General features: G+C 50.3%; 1 protein-coding gene across 2 annotated transcripts in view; it reads right to left on the bottom strand.

Moving 5' to 3' along the window:
* PCDH19 (protocadherin 19) overlaps positions 1-18,538 on the bottom strand; it is a 60,352-nt gene that overhangs the window by 25,003 nt on the left and 16,811 nt on the right. Inside the window, exons 3-4 of one of the 2 annotated variants that reach the window (XM_030272399.4) lie at positions 6,788-6,846; positions 2,882-3,054 (exon numbers count right to left, since the gene is read on the bottom strand). In XM_030272399.4, the coding sequence (XP_030128259.4) occupies positions 2,882-3,054; positions 6,788-6,846 (232 nt within the window). The remainder of the gene's footprint in view (positions 1-2,881; positions 3,055-6,787; positions 6,847-18,538) is intronic. The other variant, XM_030272401.4, reaches the window with a different exon arrangement.

Below are 18,538 nucleotides of genomic sequence, written 5' to 3'. Positions count from 1 at the left end.
CCAGCAGCTCGGCCATGGCATTCTGTCTGCCCTCAGTGTTTATGTTTTATATCAAAAAATACCTGTAGTATGTTTACAATAACATGCCAATATCTATCATTTATGTTGGACAGTGTGTCTCTACCTTAAACCAACAGAAAAGTGTCACAGCAAGGCATGAAGGGCAAGAAGAAGGAGGAGGTCAGGACATGCCCAAATCTCTCCATCTTGTCCCTTTGAACCTCATTCTAAAAACCCCCAAAATTCTACTTTTTCACCCTATGTTAATTCAACTACCACACTACTCAAACCCTTGTGGTTTGTAATTCCTCACACAGAGTTGGCAGCTTTTTCCACCGGCTAAAATGGAAGCCACAGGTGGTTTTGACTTTGTGCCAGGGTCTGGAGCCAGCCAGAGGGATGTGCTGGGCTCCCACAGCCAACCAGCGCCTGCCTGGGCAGATCCAGGGCTACCCACTGAGCAGGTAGGACTCACAATTCACTGGGACACAGACTGAGAGCTGCCCACTCATGAAGGACTCGTGGTCCTCACGCTGAGGTCCAAGCCCAGCAGAGACTGGCCAGGGGGAACCAGACCAGGCTCCCAGCCAGGAGATCATTACCATCAACGAGCAAACTCCAACAACCACTCCCCCACCCCATTTCTCTGGGATTACATGAGATGCAGTTTGGGCAGGGACAACAAGCAAAAGCAAAGCATGAGCACATCAGCTGCCAGGCTGCTCTCCAGACAAGGGCTGTGTGTTTGGAGCAGCAGTCAGCCAACAGTCCTGCACATCCTTGTCAATGAACTAGTCCTGCACATCCTTGTCAATGAATTTCTGGTGTTTCCTCTCCACCCTGCCCCAAAATCAGGCAAAAATTACCAAGCCAAAACCATCTCTTTAATCATGTGGGAACTGCTCTTATCACCATCATCTAAGCATCTTGATTTTCTTGATTATTTTCTGCAGCTCCTGTTTGAAAATCAGCTCAGGCAACACTCTCTTTAACCTTTTTTCTGCTTCTGTGACAGTAACTACTCACTTCCCCGCCCGTGCTGCTCCTCTCATTGCTCCACCACACCCCAAAAACCTCACAGGGTTACCCCGAGCTCTTCCACACCAGACAGTGGGGTTCCTGCAGGACAAGAGAGCTGATTGCATCACACCTGCCTGCAGGTGCAGCTGGATGTCAGTGCAGCACTGCCAGGCTGCTTTCCTCCCAAAAATGAACCAGACCCAGGAGCACCAACCCCCTGGGCCATTGCAGGACCAGGACACAGACAGGTTGCCTTCAGAAGTCACCTTCTGGAAACACACCTCATTTTTGGGGTGTGTTTTACATGCAGTGAGGAGTCCATGCTACAGTGGACTGAACCATATTTACTTCCATCTGACTCCTCCAATGAGCTCTGCTTCCAACTCAGCCTCCTCAACTTATTTGCATTGTTATCAGAGCCAGCACGCAGACTTATCAGAAATGTAATCCCTGTAAAACCCTATCTGCAGCCCACTGAGATTGGGTTTTTCGCTGAAGAAATGTGACAAAAAATTAACAGATGTTGCTCAGACCATTCACCAGGATGGGAATCAATTATGAACATTTTTGCTTCTACAGTCATCCCTTACTACAAATGCATCTTAGGAAACCCTCTCCTGATCGAAATGAAAAAGCCTTTCTTTGTAATAGAAGAATAATAAATGATAGCTATCAGCCTGCATTCTCTGACACGGTGCTGGTCTGCAGAGAATTAAACTGCCACTGTACAGTTATATAAATGTTTAATTTTTTTCATCTTTGGCCACAGTAGGGTTGTCTGGAAATACATTATCGCTGCGGATGCCATCCCTCTCCAATTAGTGCGGCTGGCAGCGTGGAATGTGTAGGTGACCTCTGTGTTCCCCTCCTCGTGGAGTCTTACAGGGTTAACTATGGCCATTTAACAGACTCTATCGAGAATTAATACAGGGATCAGATTCTCTCCAGAAAAATCCCACACTCGGTGGCACAGATGGCAAGAACTCTCTCTCCCCCGTTTGACTCTTTTATGACAGCAAAACAAAGGCTTTTAATGATGTTTACCATGAATTGAATTAAACAGCTGAAGACCAGCTCATAATCACAGCATTTTGTTTTCATATCCTTAAGTCTTTTAGCAGTGGGGCTTCCAGTTGAGCCTCAGCTACAGCTTATCTCAAGATATAGCCAAGTGCCCCGAGGCTCCCCCGCGCCGGAGCAGCAAACCGCACTCAGGCTCCTTAATTGAAAAAGACAGGGTGTTTGCATAGGATGTTTGCATCCCTCAGACATTAAAAGCGACATTCATGCCCAAGTAGGAGCGACACTTGGGCTCAGCTGAACTCCTCTGACTTCCTTCCTCTGGCTAATAGCAGTCTGATTTCAGAGCAGGACTTCATCCCTGCAACAGGGACGGTAAGAGCTGAGAGCTGCCACCTATGCAGGTGAAAAGATGCAAACCCTCGCCCACTGGGCTGAGCTAGTCCCTGTGGGATGGTGACTACGTGCCCACATGCTCTGCTGGCCTTTGGGAAAGCTGCTGAGCGAGCTCCGGAGCTGGGACGGGAGCGCTGGAAGGGCACACACCGTGGTGCTCCGGAGGGGAGGCGGGCAGGGACCAGCCCTGGGCACAGCACCTCTAATTCCTGCCCTAATCCCAACCCCAGCGCTCCCTCATGTCAGGCACATCCTCAGGGCCTTGGGTGTTCTGCCTGTGAGCAGAGGACAATCCCAACCGCTGGCTTACCTGATGGGCATGGAGTCAGGATTAATATACATCTACCCCACTCTGATGCACTGAGCACCCCCAGGGCAGCCCCAGGGCCACCAGACGGGGCACGAGGGGGGCAGCGGGCACCCCCCAGGCACAGCAGGGTCTCACCTGGCTCGGGGCCCTGGGAGCCCATGGAGGGGACGCTGGTGTTCAGCACGTCGTTGACGGCCGTGTCGCAGTAGAGGCCCCGCTGCACGTCGTGCTCGCTGTCCGTCTGGTCACTCTCCTCGTGCCCGCTGTCCTTCAGACTGTTCCCCTCCAAGTCCTTGAACGTGGAGCTGCTGGGGAAACACAGCTGTCACTCGCTGGCTGGGACGAGCTGGCCCCCGACACCCCACAGTGGGGACGGGAGGTCCCTGCCCTCCACAGCACCCATGACATGTCCAGGCACGGAGAGCTGGGGCAGGGACAGCACCCATGACATGTCCAGGCACGGAGATCTGGGCAGGGACAGCACCCATGACATATCCAGGCACAGAGATCTGGGGCAGGGACAGCACCCATGACATGTCCAGGCACAGAGATCTGGGGCAGGGACAGCACCCATGACATGTCCAGGCACGGAGAGCTGGGGCAGGGACAGCACCCATGGCATGTCCAGGAATGGAGATCTGGGCAGGGACAGCACCCATGACATGTCCAGGCACGGAGATCTGGGCAGGGACAGCACCCATGACATGTCCAGGCACAGAGATCTGGGGCAGGGACAGCACCCATGACATGTCCAAGCACAGAGAGCCGGGGCAGGGACAGCACCCATGACATGTCCAGGCACAGAGATCTGGGGCAGGGACGCTGGGGGACACTCCCTGACTGGCACCTCTGCACCCCAAAACACAGCCTCCAGCCTGCACCACCCCACAGGCTGCTCCTGCCCCTGGCTCTGGTGTCAGCCTGTGGGTACCCTCAGGCTGCCCTGGGTCTGACAGAAGCTCAGAGTGAAGCAGGAGTTGAAATAAAATTTTAAAAATATACATTAAATGAGCTGTTTCTACAACTTGGCTCTCCCAAGTTGCACTACCTCATACTGAAGTTACACAAGATCTAAACCCCATTCTTTTAGGTTTTAAGCCAAATCCTAATCACTTCAAGCTTAAAAACAAAAGTCTTCCTGGAAACAGGAATGTGTTTTAATCATGATGATGCATTCTTCTTTTTAAAAATAAACCAGTGATTCTGGGTCCAAGTTCACGCAGCTTTAAGGAAATCCGATCCACAGTCAAACATCCTTGACAGCCTCTGCAAGCACAGCCACTGCTGGAAGGACCAAGGACTGAGCTGCTCCCAGATTTCCCCAGGGGCTGAGCAGCCCCAAGACCCCAAGGAATGCAGCCCCCAGGCCAGAGGGATGGAGGAAGGGCGGCTCCTATCAAAACAGGCTGAGAGAGCTGGGATTGCTCATCCTGGACCATGTTCTGGGAAGGCCTTAGAGCCCCTTCCAGTTCCTAAAGGGGACTTTAAAAAAGGAGTAACGTTTTACATGAGCAAATAGTGATGGGACATACAAAAAAGAGAGAGAGTGACTTTTTACACAGGCAGATAGTGACAGGACAAGGAGGAATGGTTTTAAACTGGAAGAAGAAAGGTGATATTTAGATATTAGAAAGAAATTCTTCCTTGTAAGGGTGGGCAGTCCTGGCACAGAGTGCCCAGGGAAGCTGTGGCCACCCCTGGATCCCTGGCAGTGCCCAAGGCCAGGCTGGACAGGGCTTGGAGCAGCCTGGGGCAGTGGAAGGTATAATTACCATAGCAGGGGGCTGGAACTGGGTCGTTTTTCAGGTCCCTTCCAACCCCAACCATTCTGTGACATGAAGAGCTGCATTTCTGGCTGCATTTGGGACCCCAGCACCCTGAGAGGGGCCATGCCCAGGACCCAGGGACACCCTGAGACGCACCTGCCCCAGGTGGCACAGCCATCGGGGTGTCCTGGGGACACCCACCCTGTGCTCCTTCCACGCCCAGCCGTGGCACAGGAAAACTGCACTGGGGAGGATCCACCTGCACCCGCTTCTGCAAACTTTCTCACTGGCTGGTTGGGTGTGGAACGTCAGCGAGAGACGCGGCCTGGGCTTCAAAGCCCCGAAGAGCTGGAGATTTTCATTACTTTGAAAAGCCCTTTTGTGTCTCCACGGAAACCAAGCAGACCACCTACCATCTAATGCTCTGCAAAAGCACACGAGAGGGGAGCTCTGAAATACATATAAATTGGTAAACCTTCAAACATTACCTTTTAAATAAAGATGTCCCTATTGAAGCCGCTGGCTTTGATTCCAGGTGACATCAAAGATTTTTAAGTTAAGAAAGCACTACAAATCTCCAATTCATTTGTGTGAGTGTAGATGAGCGAGAGAGGCAGGCAGACAACACAGGGAAAGTACAAATAGATTAATTAAGTGCTGGATTTGAGAAGATTCACTCACCAAAGATAGCAGAGCTACAACATCTTCATAAAGGCAAAGGATGAAAATGATGCCACAGTATGTTACAGAAAATAGGTTTTGTTCTCACAAAATATGTTTTGTCTGCACAGCATTCCTGGCAGCCGTTGTACTTAAGATACAAGACAAAGGTAGAAAGCAGGGGAAGCGCTGTCCTACACGGAGCTGCTGTTCGTGATGCGCAGGCAAGCCGTGTTACACGGCATTTATCTTGCCTGCAGTCAGCCAGGCCGTAATGCAGCAGCCACACGATGTGTTTCCACGGCTGGCACTTCTCTAAAGGATGGGCAGGTCTGGGGGAGCCGGCGGCAGCAGCATTTCCCAAACAATACAGCTCGCAGTGAGCCCCGCTGCGGCAGGCACGAGCGCTGTTTGCCTTTATCTTAGGTGGGAACGAGGAAAGATTAATAGATTTGGGCTTTTTTCAGTGTGCCTGAAGACTCTCTGGCAGGGAGCAGCGTGGCACAGGCCAGCCAAGTCTCACAGCCACATTAGCATGGTTAAACACCACGAGCCACGCGGGCAAATACACCTGCCCTCCGCCAGCTGAACTGCTCCAGCTCCCCACCGCTCGGGTTTCTAAGATGTAAACAAACGGGACCTCAGCCAGGCAGATAATTGGATATTTTTACTGCTCAGATCAGATCTCAGCAGTTCAGGGCCAGCTTCTGCTCTCTGTAAAACCCTTGGTTCGGTGATGGCTTCTGAAGAGTCACGGAGCACAGCCGTGCTGGGCACGGGCATGGGCACAGACATGGGCATGGCTGGCTCCCCACACACCTTGGCCAGGTCCTGCAGAGAGGAAGGAGCTGCTGGCCCCATGCTGCAGCCTGCTCCTGTGCAGGGAGCTGTCCCTGCAGCCCTGCAGCCCAGTGGGGACATTGGCCGGGCTGTGCCAGTGCCTCAGTGCCCTTCCCAGCCTCCTGCCCTGGGCCATGCTCACCTCGGGGCTAGCGCAGCCCAGCAGGGCTCAGCTGGGTAACCCCGGTGTGAAATCCCCAGAGAAAACCCCTCACCACTGCCAGGCTCTGAGGATAGCACTATTTCACCCAAAGGGTAACTGCCAGGCTGCAGCTGAACTGATTGTTTCCTTTCACACATGGAAAAAGATCGGCCCAGCCGAGTGCTGCTTGCCCTGGTATTCCAACTAAAACAGTGAGCTAGAACCATGAGCTGCATCCAACCCAATTACCTGCCCCAAACAACTTGTGGGTTTTTTTTAATTTTCCCTGCCTCACATGGCAGGGAGATCTCACCACCCAAATCTATCCTTTTATTCCTGTGCATTCAAATGGAATAAACTCCCAGAATTTGAAAGTTGTCAGGGTAACAGCACTCTACCTCACTTACTGCACCTTCCCAGCATGAAGAAGCCAAAGAGAAGGAAAAAAATATTTCCTTTACAGCAAACCACAAGCAATGGGACTTAATGGTAAGTAAGTTTTAAAATCAAATGATTACTCTTCAAAAGTTTTGCATATTAAAATAAGCAAGTAGTATATAAGGCAGCATGAAAGAACATTAAACCCTTGGGAATTGGCTGGGCAAAGCAAGCCCCTCAAGCAAGCCTACGTACCTTTTTATTAAATGAGCTCTGCTGTTCACGTAGTTGGAATCAAAGGAGTAGTTTTCAGTCTGGAAGGAGGAAAAGAAAACGGAGATGGTTACAAGTCTGATTTCTCCATGACTGGGAAGAGCCAGGTTTGCAGGGCCAGCACGAAACCTTTCGAGAGGGAAGGAGCATCCCATGATGGCACCAGCCCCTGTGACAGGACAGAGACAGGCATGGAAAACTCCAGTACCTGTCAGTCTTTCCACCAACTTCCACCAAAAAAAAAGGCTGGCTGGTGACCACAGAACAATTTGCAGAGAAGAAACAATGTGACTATGCTCTGTTACAAAACTAATTGCTTTTAATTCCCTGATGGACTCAGTTCTGTGCATGTCAATTTGACTGAAAGTTCAAAAGGTATTTTTCTTATTAGTGTATAATTAACATGTTAAAATATTTATTGCATAGATATGTAAATGCCAGCAAGGTAATCCCCTGCCAGAGAATTTAATGCAGGCACTTTTCTTTGTTTTACATCATTTCATTTGCAGAGACAGTGGGCTCCGTTATTAATAAAAAAGCAAACAATGGGTGGCATGCTTAAAAGTTAGAGGGAAGTAAAAGAAGGGAAGAAAAGTCAAAGGAGTTGTTACTGGCAAGCAAAACCCACTAACTCGTTCTGCTCTTGAAACGCAGTCTTTTAACCTCAGATTACACAGCCCCGGGGCTCTGGTGCTGGCAGCAGGTAAGGAACCAAAAAAAGCAACCAGAAGGTAGGGGAGGGAGCAGAGGGAAAGCCACGAGGCCATGGTGGGAGCCATCAGGGGCACGTGGTGGGAGCTGTGTGGTGGGACCTGGTGGGAGCCGTGGTGGGACCTGGTGGGAGCTGTGTGGTGGGACCTGGTGGGAGCCATCGGGGGCACGTGGTGGGAGCTGTGTGGTGGGACCTGGTGGGAGCTGCGTGGTGGGACCTGGTGGGATCCATCGGGGCCACTGGTGGGAGCTGTGTGGTGGGATGCAGTGGCAGGATGTGATGGGAAATGCACGGTGAACCACAGTGCTGGAACATGGTGGGATCTGCACAGCCTAGCCAGGATCTTTCCTGCACTCCAGGGACCCCTGAGGATGCAGGATCTCGTACAAGTCAGGCACTCCAGTCCACCTGTCCACCCACCCCCAGTGCCCCCAGACCCGCAGGGATCCCACCCCGGTGCCCACCTGCCCCCAGCCCTGTCCTGCCTTCTGTCTGCCACGCTCCTCCTCACCCCAGCCCCGTGGCTGCTCTCCTCCCCAAAGAGCCACTCTGGGATACTCTGGCCTGTTTTTATGGCAATTATGAACATGGTAAAAATAAATGCATGCATCTTTAATGTCTCAATAAATAAAGGAAAGCAGAGTCTGCTGCTAACGTAATCACAATGGCAGGATGCAGGAGCGGGCCACTGCAGCAGAGCCGAATGTGAAATCCAATCGTACCCCAGCAGAGGTTACACGGCTCTGCCAAGGTAATAAAGCACAGGCAGCCTCGGTTAAGTGTAACCTTTTCTGAAATACAGCACAATATCTAATTTACCAAACAGGAACCTCCCAGAGAGAAAGAGGCGAGGAGCAGCGAGCCGGGGGAGTTGGCCGAGCTCTCAGCACAGCTCGGTTATTACTTTCACACAGTAATTACTGCCGGAGACTCGCGCTGAGATTTACTGCACAAACTCCTGGTCCCTGCAGTTCCTGCACCCGTGGTCCTGCCGGATGCCTTTGGTGAAAGAGCTCAGGTGTGGGAATCCAGAGCTTCCCTCTGGCTGCCCTGGCAGGTCTGAGACCCTGGCAGGGGTCAGGAACCCCCCTGGACAGAGCCCCCAGAGACACTGGCTGTGATCTCTGTCCATGGAAAAGAGTTTTCAATCTTACAGGATGAATTACAAGCTCTGAGTGTTTGATATCAGTAATGATTAAGTGTGGCACGGGTGCAAAAGTAAAATTTTAGGTTTCTAGATTAGGGGTTCAAAGGGGACAAGATGGAGGAAATTGGGTGTGCCTTGTCCTTTTTCTCCTTCTTCATGCCCTCCATGTTTCACTGTGGTGTTGGCATTTTTCTGTTGGTTCAGGCTGGGGACACACTGTCCAACGTAGGTGACAGATATTGGCACGTTATTGTAAATCCAGCACAGGTAGTTTGTGGTATTTAATGTTTGTGCCATCCCACTGAGGGCAGAGCCCCACACGCTGCCCTGCAGGACAGAGCTGCGGCAGGGCAGCAGAACATGTTAGAGATAAACAGAATAAACAACCTTGAAACAGCACAGACCAATTATGGCTTCTTCTTTGGCAACGGGGCAGAAAGACAGAGACTTTCTACAATCTGGGAATCACCAATACCACAGATTCTGACACTCAGGGGCAGGCAGACACAGGCATTTCCAAAGCACACAACACCAGGACCTGAACAGCACAGAAAACACCTGACCCTGGGTTTGCCCATCAGTCCTGGTGCTGCCATCCCAAAGGGGTGGATGCCACCCCACAGCAGTCCCCCCAAACAGCCCCACTGAGAGCAGCCAAGCAATGCAGGGCAGGAGGGATGGGAGCCAGTTTTGGCACAGTCCTCACAGGGTGGGGAGCCCCTCCTGTCACCCAGCACCTGCAGAAGTGGGAACAGCTCCCACAGCCCGGAGCTTCTGCTGGCTCCATCCCTGCATCCCCAGCCCCACCACCGTGCCCCGCAGCAGGAGACCCCTGCACCACCCCTGCCTCCATCACCCGCACCCCTGTGCGTGCACAGCTCAGCCCTGGGAAAGCCAGGGCAGAACAGCTGGGTCAGAGGATGCAGACACCGAATTTCAGCATGTACAGGTACACTGAAGGGATTTGAACACTCCGAGCATGGACACTGCCTCGCCAAGGCTTCAGGGGCCAAGGGATACCCAAGGTCATCCACAGGGAAAGTCTGATCACTGCCACCAAAATCCCACAGGCTGAGGAGACACCACACGTGCTGCCATCAACCTGCCACAGCCCAGACACAGACCTGGCACTAAATTCCCCTCAAGCCAACATCCCTGGGAGCTTTGCTATTGATTTCAAAGCAAAAACAAAGCCCATATCCTGACTCAACTGGTTCAGGAATGTCCTTCCCGTGTACTCCCTGCTGTGTGTTCCTGTGTATTCCACTGGCCCCTCCTCAGGATGCTCTGCACCACTGATAAAACCCCGACATCCCCACGGAACAAGGGGCTCCTGAGAAGTAGGACACAGCATCCATTCCCAGGCTTGGAATTCCCCCACCACTGGACACTGCACAAGTAATGATAATTACTTCCAGATTTCAGGCAAAACAAGGAGTGACACGGCCACAAGGATGGGAAATCCTCTTCCCTGGGTCTGCACCCTGAGAGGTGAGAGCTGCCTGTGCTGCCCGTGCTGGCACAAGGGTGGGCTGCCCATCCTTCCCACACCAGCATGCTCCTTCCAGCCCAGTTTCTTTACTTGGATTATCTGTCAAGGTTATCTCCATGCAGACTAGGGGATCAAAACCAGAAAAAATAAAAAAGAAATGAGATTTTTCATGGAGAAAGGTTGTTTTACAGCTTGCATTATTCAATCAAAGTTCACTTGATTTAATTCTAGTTCATCCCGCAAGGTGCAACCACTTACAAACAGAGGCAAAATGATGGGAAAGGAGAGCATCTTCAACATGTCAACATTTTAATTGGGAAAGGATCCGCTCCCTCTCTTAATGAGACCCAAAGAACAAAGTCAAAGCACAAAAAAGAGGGAAAAGGTAAGGCTGGCTGGCACCGATGAAAGTGTGCTCTTCATCAAGTGCATCACTGAGAGGCTGGCCCTCATCTTCTTCGTTATTTTGGCAAAAGCAAATGAACTGTCACTTTCTCACTAATCAGCATCACTCCTGTGGAAATCAAAGGGGAGCCCAGCCCCAAGTCCAGCCTCTTCTTTCCATGCTCAGAGCCAAGCACAGCGAGAACCTCCCAAGCTGCTGCCAGCTCTTATCTCCTGCTCGCTGTAACTGAAGAAAGAATGGCCACACTTGTGGTGATCAGCCCCACAGCCTCTGTGCCATGAATAAACAATACACTCCAGACACTGGGAAACGCTGAATAACACCTTGCATGGAGTCTCTGGCCTCAGCCTGCATTTCTCCTGGAGGAGAGAAACCCTTCCTCAGGGACAGGTTTGTCCTTGCTTTTCCAGATGTTGGTGTCAGTGCCATCAAAAAGAGCCCTGGCTTGCCATACAGCTTACCAGTACCTAATTTGGAAAACGCTTTAACCGCTGCCTTAGCAACACAAATATAAATATAACAACAGACACACTCCGAATAGAGCAATCAGGAGGGAAATATTAAACTTTTTTTTTCCCCTAGCAGTTGCTTTTGGTTGATGACTGCCAATCCCATTAAATTAAAAAAAAACCATGTACAAACATCAGTATAACTCTTCTTGACTTGGACATCGATGGAGTGACTTCCCCAACAGCAAAAGGTCTGTTAGCAACAGGGCACTGCTCTAATGACTGCTCACTCTCTGCCCTAGAAACAGAAATAAAAGCTGGTGGAGCCACAGGCGGTTTCAGAGGAGCTGATGGCAGTGCCAGCAGAAAGGGCAGCGGGCTGCAGCAGCTCCGGGCTCCCCCAGCACTCGGAGCTGCAGAAACAGAGGATGCTGGCTGGGTCAGTCCCCAGGGTGGCAGGGATGTGTCCTGGGCCATGCCAGCAGGCTGGCAGCAGCACAGCCTGTCCCTGCAGCCTGCTCAGCTCAGGGCAGATGCCTGGCACCCGGTTCTTTATCGCTCTTCCCTCCTTCCAGCAGTTTCAGATGTGGGTATTTTTCAAACCAAACTGCAGGGAGGTGAAAATCCATCTCTCTCCATGGCATGTGGGTCCAGGCTCTCGATAAAGGTTCCTCAGCCCACGCACGGCCCGCAGCAAAGCCCGTGGCTGTTTGGAGCTGGGCCCATCTCTCCCGACCCCAAGTGACAGGTATCCATCCATCTGCCAGCCTCTGCCTCAGAAGATGGCTCTAAAGCATCTCAACACAGGGGCTTTCTGCCCTTCTTCTCACTTCAGGGTGAAAACATTTCTATCTTTCCACAAATTATTGTAAACCTGCTGCAACCTCCTGCCAAAGCATGTAGGGACTCTTCACAAAATCGGCTTCATAAAAATGACACATTTAGCACCACTTTTTCAGGGTTATCCCTTGAGCCTTTTTTCCCCTACATGCCTTGTTAATAAAGCTTGCATGTCACCCTTTATTATTAAAAAACAAAGCGGACCTTTCTCCAAGGCAGCAATGTGCATCTCTCCTTTGGGGTTTCACAAAATCCTCCAGAAACACGTGACGGCTCCTCATCCTCTGCATCAAGCTGCACATCTCCACTTGGAGCACCAGTCTCCTGACCTTCCCTCTGTGCTGCAGGCATCACTGGGGACCACAGAAATGGCAAATTGCTCCCAAAAGTCCACTGGGCCTCCCTGGTGGGAAGGGTAGGGCTTCCAAGACCACTTCTCCTGGTCCTTCTGCATCCTCAGTCCTGTTCTCCATGGGCCACTCAATCACAGGCTCCAGCATCTGCAACAGAACTGATGCTGCCTATTAGGAGATCTCACCAGCATTTAATTCTTATGGTTTGAATTACACTGTGGGTGATACAGAATTCATGCAAATTAAATAAGAACGCTCCAGCTGCACTTGGGAAACAGTGAAAATTTCAAAGTAGGGACCAGGTCAAATGAAGTACGCATCAGCAATGAGGGAAAGTCATTATCATTTAGCAAGCTGCTTATTTAGCCCGTGGGAAATAAGGAATCGGTCTGAGACTCCTTCCCGCCGGGAGCAGGCGCAGTGGGAAGCCCCAAGGAGCACGGGAAGCGAGTCCATGGCCCGAGAGCAGCAGCCAGGCTGGTGCTGCTGCTGGTGCTGGTGCTCTCCCAGCAGGGACACGGCTGCTCTGCCTCCCTCTGCATGAGACAGGGGCTGGGAGCAATCCCAAGGGATGTCAGCAGAGATTCCCCCGTTGTGTGTGATGGCTCGGAACCAACCCTGTGCTACTGGCCCTCCTCTTCCCCATTATCCCTGTGCTACTGGCCCTCCTCTGTCCCTGTTATCCCCGTGCTACTGGCCCTCCTGTGTCCCATTATCCCTGTGCTACTGCCCCTCCTCTGCCCCAGAGCGGGGTCAGGGCCAGGACAGGGACCAAGTGCAGGGCCTGACCCTCGTGAGGAGCTCTGCACATTTCTCCCTCTCTCAGGATTTTTCATAGAGGTGCACAGAGAGAAATGAAAGACAAAACAATTTCTATTTCTGCTCCTTGTCTTTCCTACGTGGAATGTGTTTGGAGAATTGTTTACCTGGGGTGATGCTTGGTTGGGTTCTGGTGGGGATTGTTTGAGCCTGGTGGCCAATCCAACCCACTGGGGCTGGGCTCTCAGAGAGGGTCACCAGTTGAGTTAGAGATATAGAGTTAGAGAAAGTAGTATGTAGTTTTATTATCTTCCTTTATATAGTATATTAATGTATTTTAGCATAGTTATACTAAAGAAATCATTCAGCCTTCTGAACTGAGTCAGTCATCAGCATTTGCTCCCATTGGGTTCACCTGCATTCCAACAGGACAATGTCCCTCTGCAGCCACCTCCCCACACCCAGCTCCCTGACAGAGCCTCTCATACAGGAGACTGCAAACTGTGAACTACCAACGGAGCGTCTCTGCTAAAGTAAGTGCATTTAGCATCTGATATTGATGTTTTATAATTAGATGTAATACAGCAGATCATTTTCCTGCACTTGATCAATGAAACCAGGGTTGGGTTTGGGGTTAGGCTGTTTTGCAGACTCTGATTGCTGCCCAAGCCTACTGGAGCAGTGCCTCGCTCGCTTCAGCAGGAACGAGCAGAGACGAGGATGTGCAAACACAGCATCCATTTAGATTTACTATCCCCGAAATATAAACAGAATATTTATTTCTGGCCTTTTAAGTAGTAATTCCAAATTTAATGAGGTACAATGAACATTCCTCAGAGCCAGACTCTATGGCTACTTAACACCACCAAGCCTCTAATTACTACTGCAGCTTAAATAAAGGGCATTCCGTATGATAGACATTATTAAACACTAAAGGAACAGAGTCCAGCCTCCATTTTCTCTTGATGAAATAAAAAGCATTGCAGAGAAATCACTTGGAGAGTTCATCCTTTAGCATCACTCCTCTCATCAGACTAAGCAGCAGCATCAAGCCAGACTGTATCACAGTGCAAGCATCCCACTAATCCACGCTGAACCCCTGTCCCCTCCCCAAATAAACACAGGCTTTGTCATTTTTTGTTTGGAAATGGATGGGAGGCAAGAGAAAAGCTGCTGCTGAGATGTGATTTTGAAAAAGAGGTATAGGATTAAAAACCCAGACTGAATCCAGGAGCAGGAACACATAACAAAGCCAAAATTACACCCCACAAAGCCACAAATAGTGTCACCCGGTTGGATTTGTCAGCAGATGAGAAATCTACAGTATGGTTACCAGAGCAAAAATGCAATCCTAAAACACCTGCCTTACATTCACATCTATAACCCCAAAGCTTTTTGGGGGGCACGGCACAGGGGTACTACATTGGGACCATCACAGCAGATACCTGCTTGGCACCACTCCTCAAAATCCACTGAAAAACAAAATACTGACCCAAAAGTGGGGCAGGCGATTAGAGAGGAGCACACAGACACCTTCTCACATGGGCCAAGAGCAGCCAGGAGGCTGGTGATGCCCTGGCACCCACCCAGGGCTCCACCCCTGGCTGGTGAGGAGGGATTTGGGGGCAGCAGGGGCAATGCTCCCCTCCCATGTGCCCACTGATGGGCAGGGTACTCAGTTTGCCATCCCCCTGGGGCACAGCCTTCTGCACAGGGCTCCTGCCTCAGTGTGCCAAGGAAAACTCCCTGCCAATATACATATATAACATATATAACATGTATATATATAAATAAAAAACACATATAACATATATATATAAATATATAAATAACATACTCTATATCTATATAACATAAATATCAGCCAATAAACCTCATAGAAGGTTTCCCATTACCTGTAGCTGGGACTTTCAGATGTGTAATGGATCCACACATGCAGCTCCCAGCACAGACTACACCCTCCCTAAGCAGTGAGTGAAACAATCTGGATCTAATCAGCAGGCCCAGGGTGATGGGGCATGACTTAGAGATATGTTAAAAAAACCTTTCAGAACTGTCCTTGCCCTGCCTCCTGCCATTAGGAATGAAAACAAATATAACAGAAGAAACCTTTTTTTAAATGTTCCCATCTCTAGGGCTAAATAAAACTCCCTGTCGTTCACCTTCTGGAGTGGCAGATCAGACCAGTGCATTTTGTAGGGAACAGGAGAAATCACAGATTTGTCACTGCAAAAAGAAGAAGGAAAAAAAAGGAAAAAGAAAATCCAAACCCCAAAAATCATTGCAGCTGAGTTAAAAATAGGGAAGGCGTGAGATGCTGACGGGATGCCCGGGCTGCACCCCCGAGCATGCACAAGCCTGGGGCAGTCAGGGGCCACAGGGACCTTGGTCCTGCCCCATTTTCCAGTGAAAACCCCATTTCTCCTGATTTTTGGGCAAGCAGACAGAGCTTCCCAGCCTCACACCCCCAGTCATCTTCCTCCCACGGCCTCACCAGAGGCCAGATCGGGTCCCACGCTTGGCACACGTCACGGGCATCCAGACCCAGCCCTGGAGTGGAACCCCAGCACCAGCAGCTCCTGCCTGGCTCCAGCTCAAATCCCCCCACACTGGCAGATAATCAAACCCAGACAAACTCTGTCCTGCTGTGCTCATGGGTTTATCATGCACACTGTTTATCTGGAATTGCATGGGAAGGCTTGCAATCAGGATAGCCTCAGGCAGCTCCCACTCGAAGCCTCGAGGGGATTTCGCTCACAACAAAACTCTTTATCAAAACCAGTTTTACCCTATTTTAATTTTTTTTCCCTCCTTGTGCAGGAAAAGGCAGCTCTCCAGCCCACAAAATTACCCTGCAGCCATGAGACTGACTCTGAGCAGGACTGGCCTTCCTTCCACTGCCATGGGGAGTGGATGTCAAGCCTGGCTTTGCTCAGTTCAGCCCCTCTCAGAACCCACTGCCTCCCAAGGGTGCCACAGCTCCAGCATCCCTGGGGACACCCTCTGCACGGCCCTTCCTCCCCTCTGAGCCAAGCCACCAGCTCTGGGGCAGCAGAAACTGAGGAATTCAATCTAATGGGAGCCTGTGCTCTCCCAGAACAAGCAGCAGGGAAATGAATGGCAATAGAGAGCTCACCAGGTATGGGATCTCGGTGCTGGATGCCCTTTTCCATCCCCACACTGCCCTTTCCCCTGCCCACAGCCACCCCACATTATTAACAGCCTGGTAAACACAGCCCCTTGGTTATTACAAAGATGCCAAAACCTTACTACTTCTTGTTCCTTCCAGTTAATGTACCATAGCCGAGGATAAATTGCTATTACAAGGAACTAAAAATAAAAATGTTTCAGAGGCCGTAATTGGCTTGTCTTGTTGGGCTTTTTAAGGAGCCAAAGTACCAGTTCCAGGCTATTAGCCCTAAGGTTGTAGAAGAATACTATAAAATATTTCTTCATTAAAACCCTACCTTCTCCATAGAGGTGTTTTTATTTGGTGTTTTTTCTTCCTTTCCCTCTTTCTTTTTCTATTCCTCCTTTTTTTTATTATTATTATTTTCTTTTTAAAAGACATGCGTTATCAAATGAGCTTTAGTTAAAGGAGGGCTTCGAAAGCCCAGAGGTGATATAAATAGACAGAGCTCAGTGCAGCTGGAGAACCAGCCAGAGCCTTCACTCATCTATTCAGGTCATTTTTCTACAAAACTTACGTAATATTCCTCAGTTGCATCCATAATCTTGGGTCATTTTTAATAATCAGCACCATATCATGCAGTGCTCTGTGCTGGAAAGCACCAGCCCAGTGCTGTGGGACAGGACCACCACCACCACGGGCTGCAACCCACTACGAGACCACCAAGGGTGCCCAGGCTGCTCCCTGAGACAGGGACTATGACTCCTTTTGAGGCTTTTTGATGCTATTTGGTTATTAAGAGCTTTGATTACCACCATTACTCAATATCAACAACCATGGCAATCATGGTTTTGTTTTTGGCGGGTTCCATGCTGCCTGTGGGTCTCTTTCCACTCAGGATCTTTACGGTTCTGTGAGAACCAAATCCATTTATTCAGCAAAACCTCCTTTCAAAGGAAGCAGATGCTCTGCTGAGCGAGGACGCGGCGCTTTGGCACCTGCTGTCCTGATGACGGTGGTGACGATGCATCAGCAAAACAGCTATAATTTATGGTCACAACTTTAAAATTGCCTTTAAGTCCTTGTGGAGCCTGCTCCGGCTGACAGGAGCACCTTGGGGCTGCCCTCACCCCTCGCACGGAGCCGGCCATGGCAGAGACCTCTCTGAGACAACAGCTCGGTGCAGCGCAGCATTACAATAAATAACGAAAATATCAGGAAGGATGATGATCAATTTCTTGGCAATATGGCCCAGGAGGGGAAGCACAGCAGAAAAATTACAGCAGAGCCTCTGACCCCCTGCTTTTTCTCAAAGACAAGGTTGGATGACACATTTCTTGGTGAAACAACAACACAACAGGTATTTACTACTTTTATTTTGTGATGTGAAGGTTGCTGCTAAAATAAGACTATTTCTGTTAGGTACAATTGCTATTTTTTGATAATGTCTCAGCAATACCTTGTTAAAAAGGGCAAAACAACAGTTATTAATTACCCTAATTAACCCAATTCATAAGACACATTTGTGTGGCTGTCATGACAACTGCTTTGACTAACTTGCCAAGAATAGCTTAGCTGTCCATTCAAATAAATCCCTGATAATTACTAGTCTAGTTTACTGGGCTTCTGTGATAATAATAATTAGTGCTACTGTACAAAAGGTCACGCTAAACAGTTTATGAATGATGCATTTCGCATGGTGATTACATGAGTCACGCAGCATCCAGCAAATGGACACAGCCACATCTCCAACATGCAGAGCTGGGATTGCATCCAGCTGTGGCTGCTCTGCCTGCAGACAGCGTGGCAGGATGAGAGGGAGACACAGAACACCCAGGAGCTGGGTTGAGCTAGGACAGCCACCAGCCTCCCTCCTCAAGCGCTGCAGTGGCCACTTGGCCACCACAGGAGATGGTCCTCGAACAGAGGCACTGGGAGACACCAAGAAGCTTCCAAGCCCAACCCGTCCCATGTTGGTATCTCCTCTCACCAGCTCATTTCCCTCCCTGAGAAGAACAGCCCATCATGGATCACCTGTCTGGTTTTGGCACGCTTCCATGAGGTTTAGGATCAATGACACAAGAGGGGTTCGATCACCAAAGGCAACGTGAGCTTGGGGTGGACAGTCCCAGCCCTCTCTGCCTTCACCTCTGCAGGAAGGAGCCCTCCAGGCTGCAGTTTGGGTGTGTGCACAGGAGCTGCAGCTGCAGCACACCCTGCAACAGGGCCTGTCCTGCAGTGCTGCTCACCCAGCACTGCCCCTCCTGAGGCTGCTGCTGGCTGCAGAAGGAGCCACCTCCTCCAGGACCTGCCTGGGCTCTGCTCTCATCTACCTTCACAACAGCAAGCCCAGCCCAGCCAAATGCCATTCTAGTTTTGCTGAGGTTTATTGCTGAAAACTGATCTGTGGGATTCCCTCTGGCTACACAGAGGCAAGAGAGGATG

This window comes from Taeniopygia guttata, chromosome 4A (assembly GCF_048771995.1).
Source record: "Taeniopygia guttata chromosome 4A, bTaeGut7.mat, whole genome shotgun sequence".
Classification (NCBI taxonomy): domain Eukaryota; kingdom Metazoa; phylum Chordata; class Aves; order Passeriformes; family Estrildidae; genus Taeniopygia; species Taeniopygia guttata.
The sequence above is the reverse complement of the archived record's forward strand: the minus strand, read 5'-3'. Positions and strand labels throughout refer to the sequence as shown.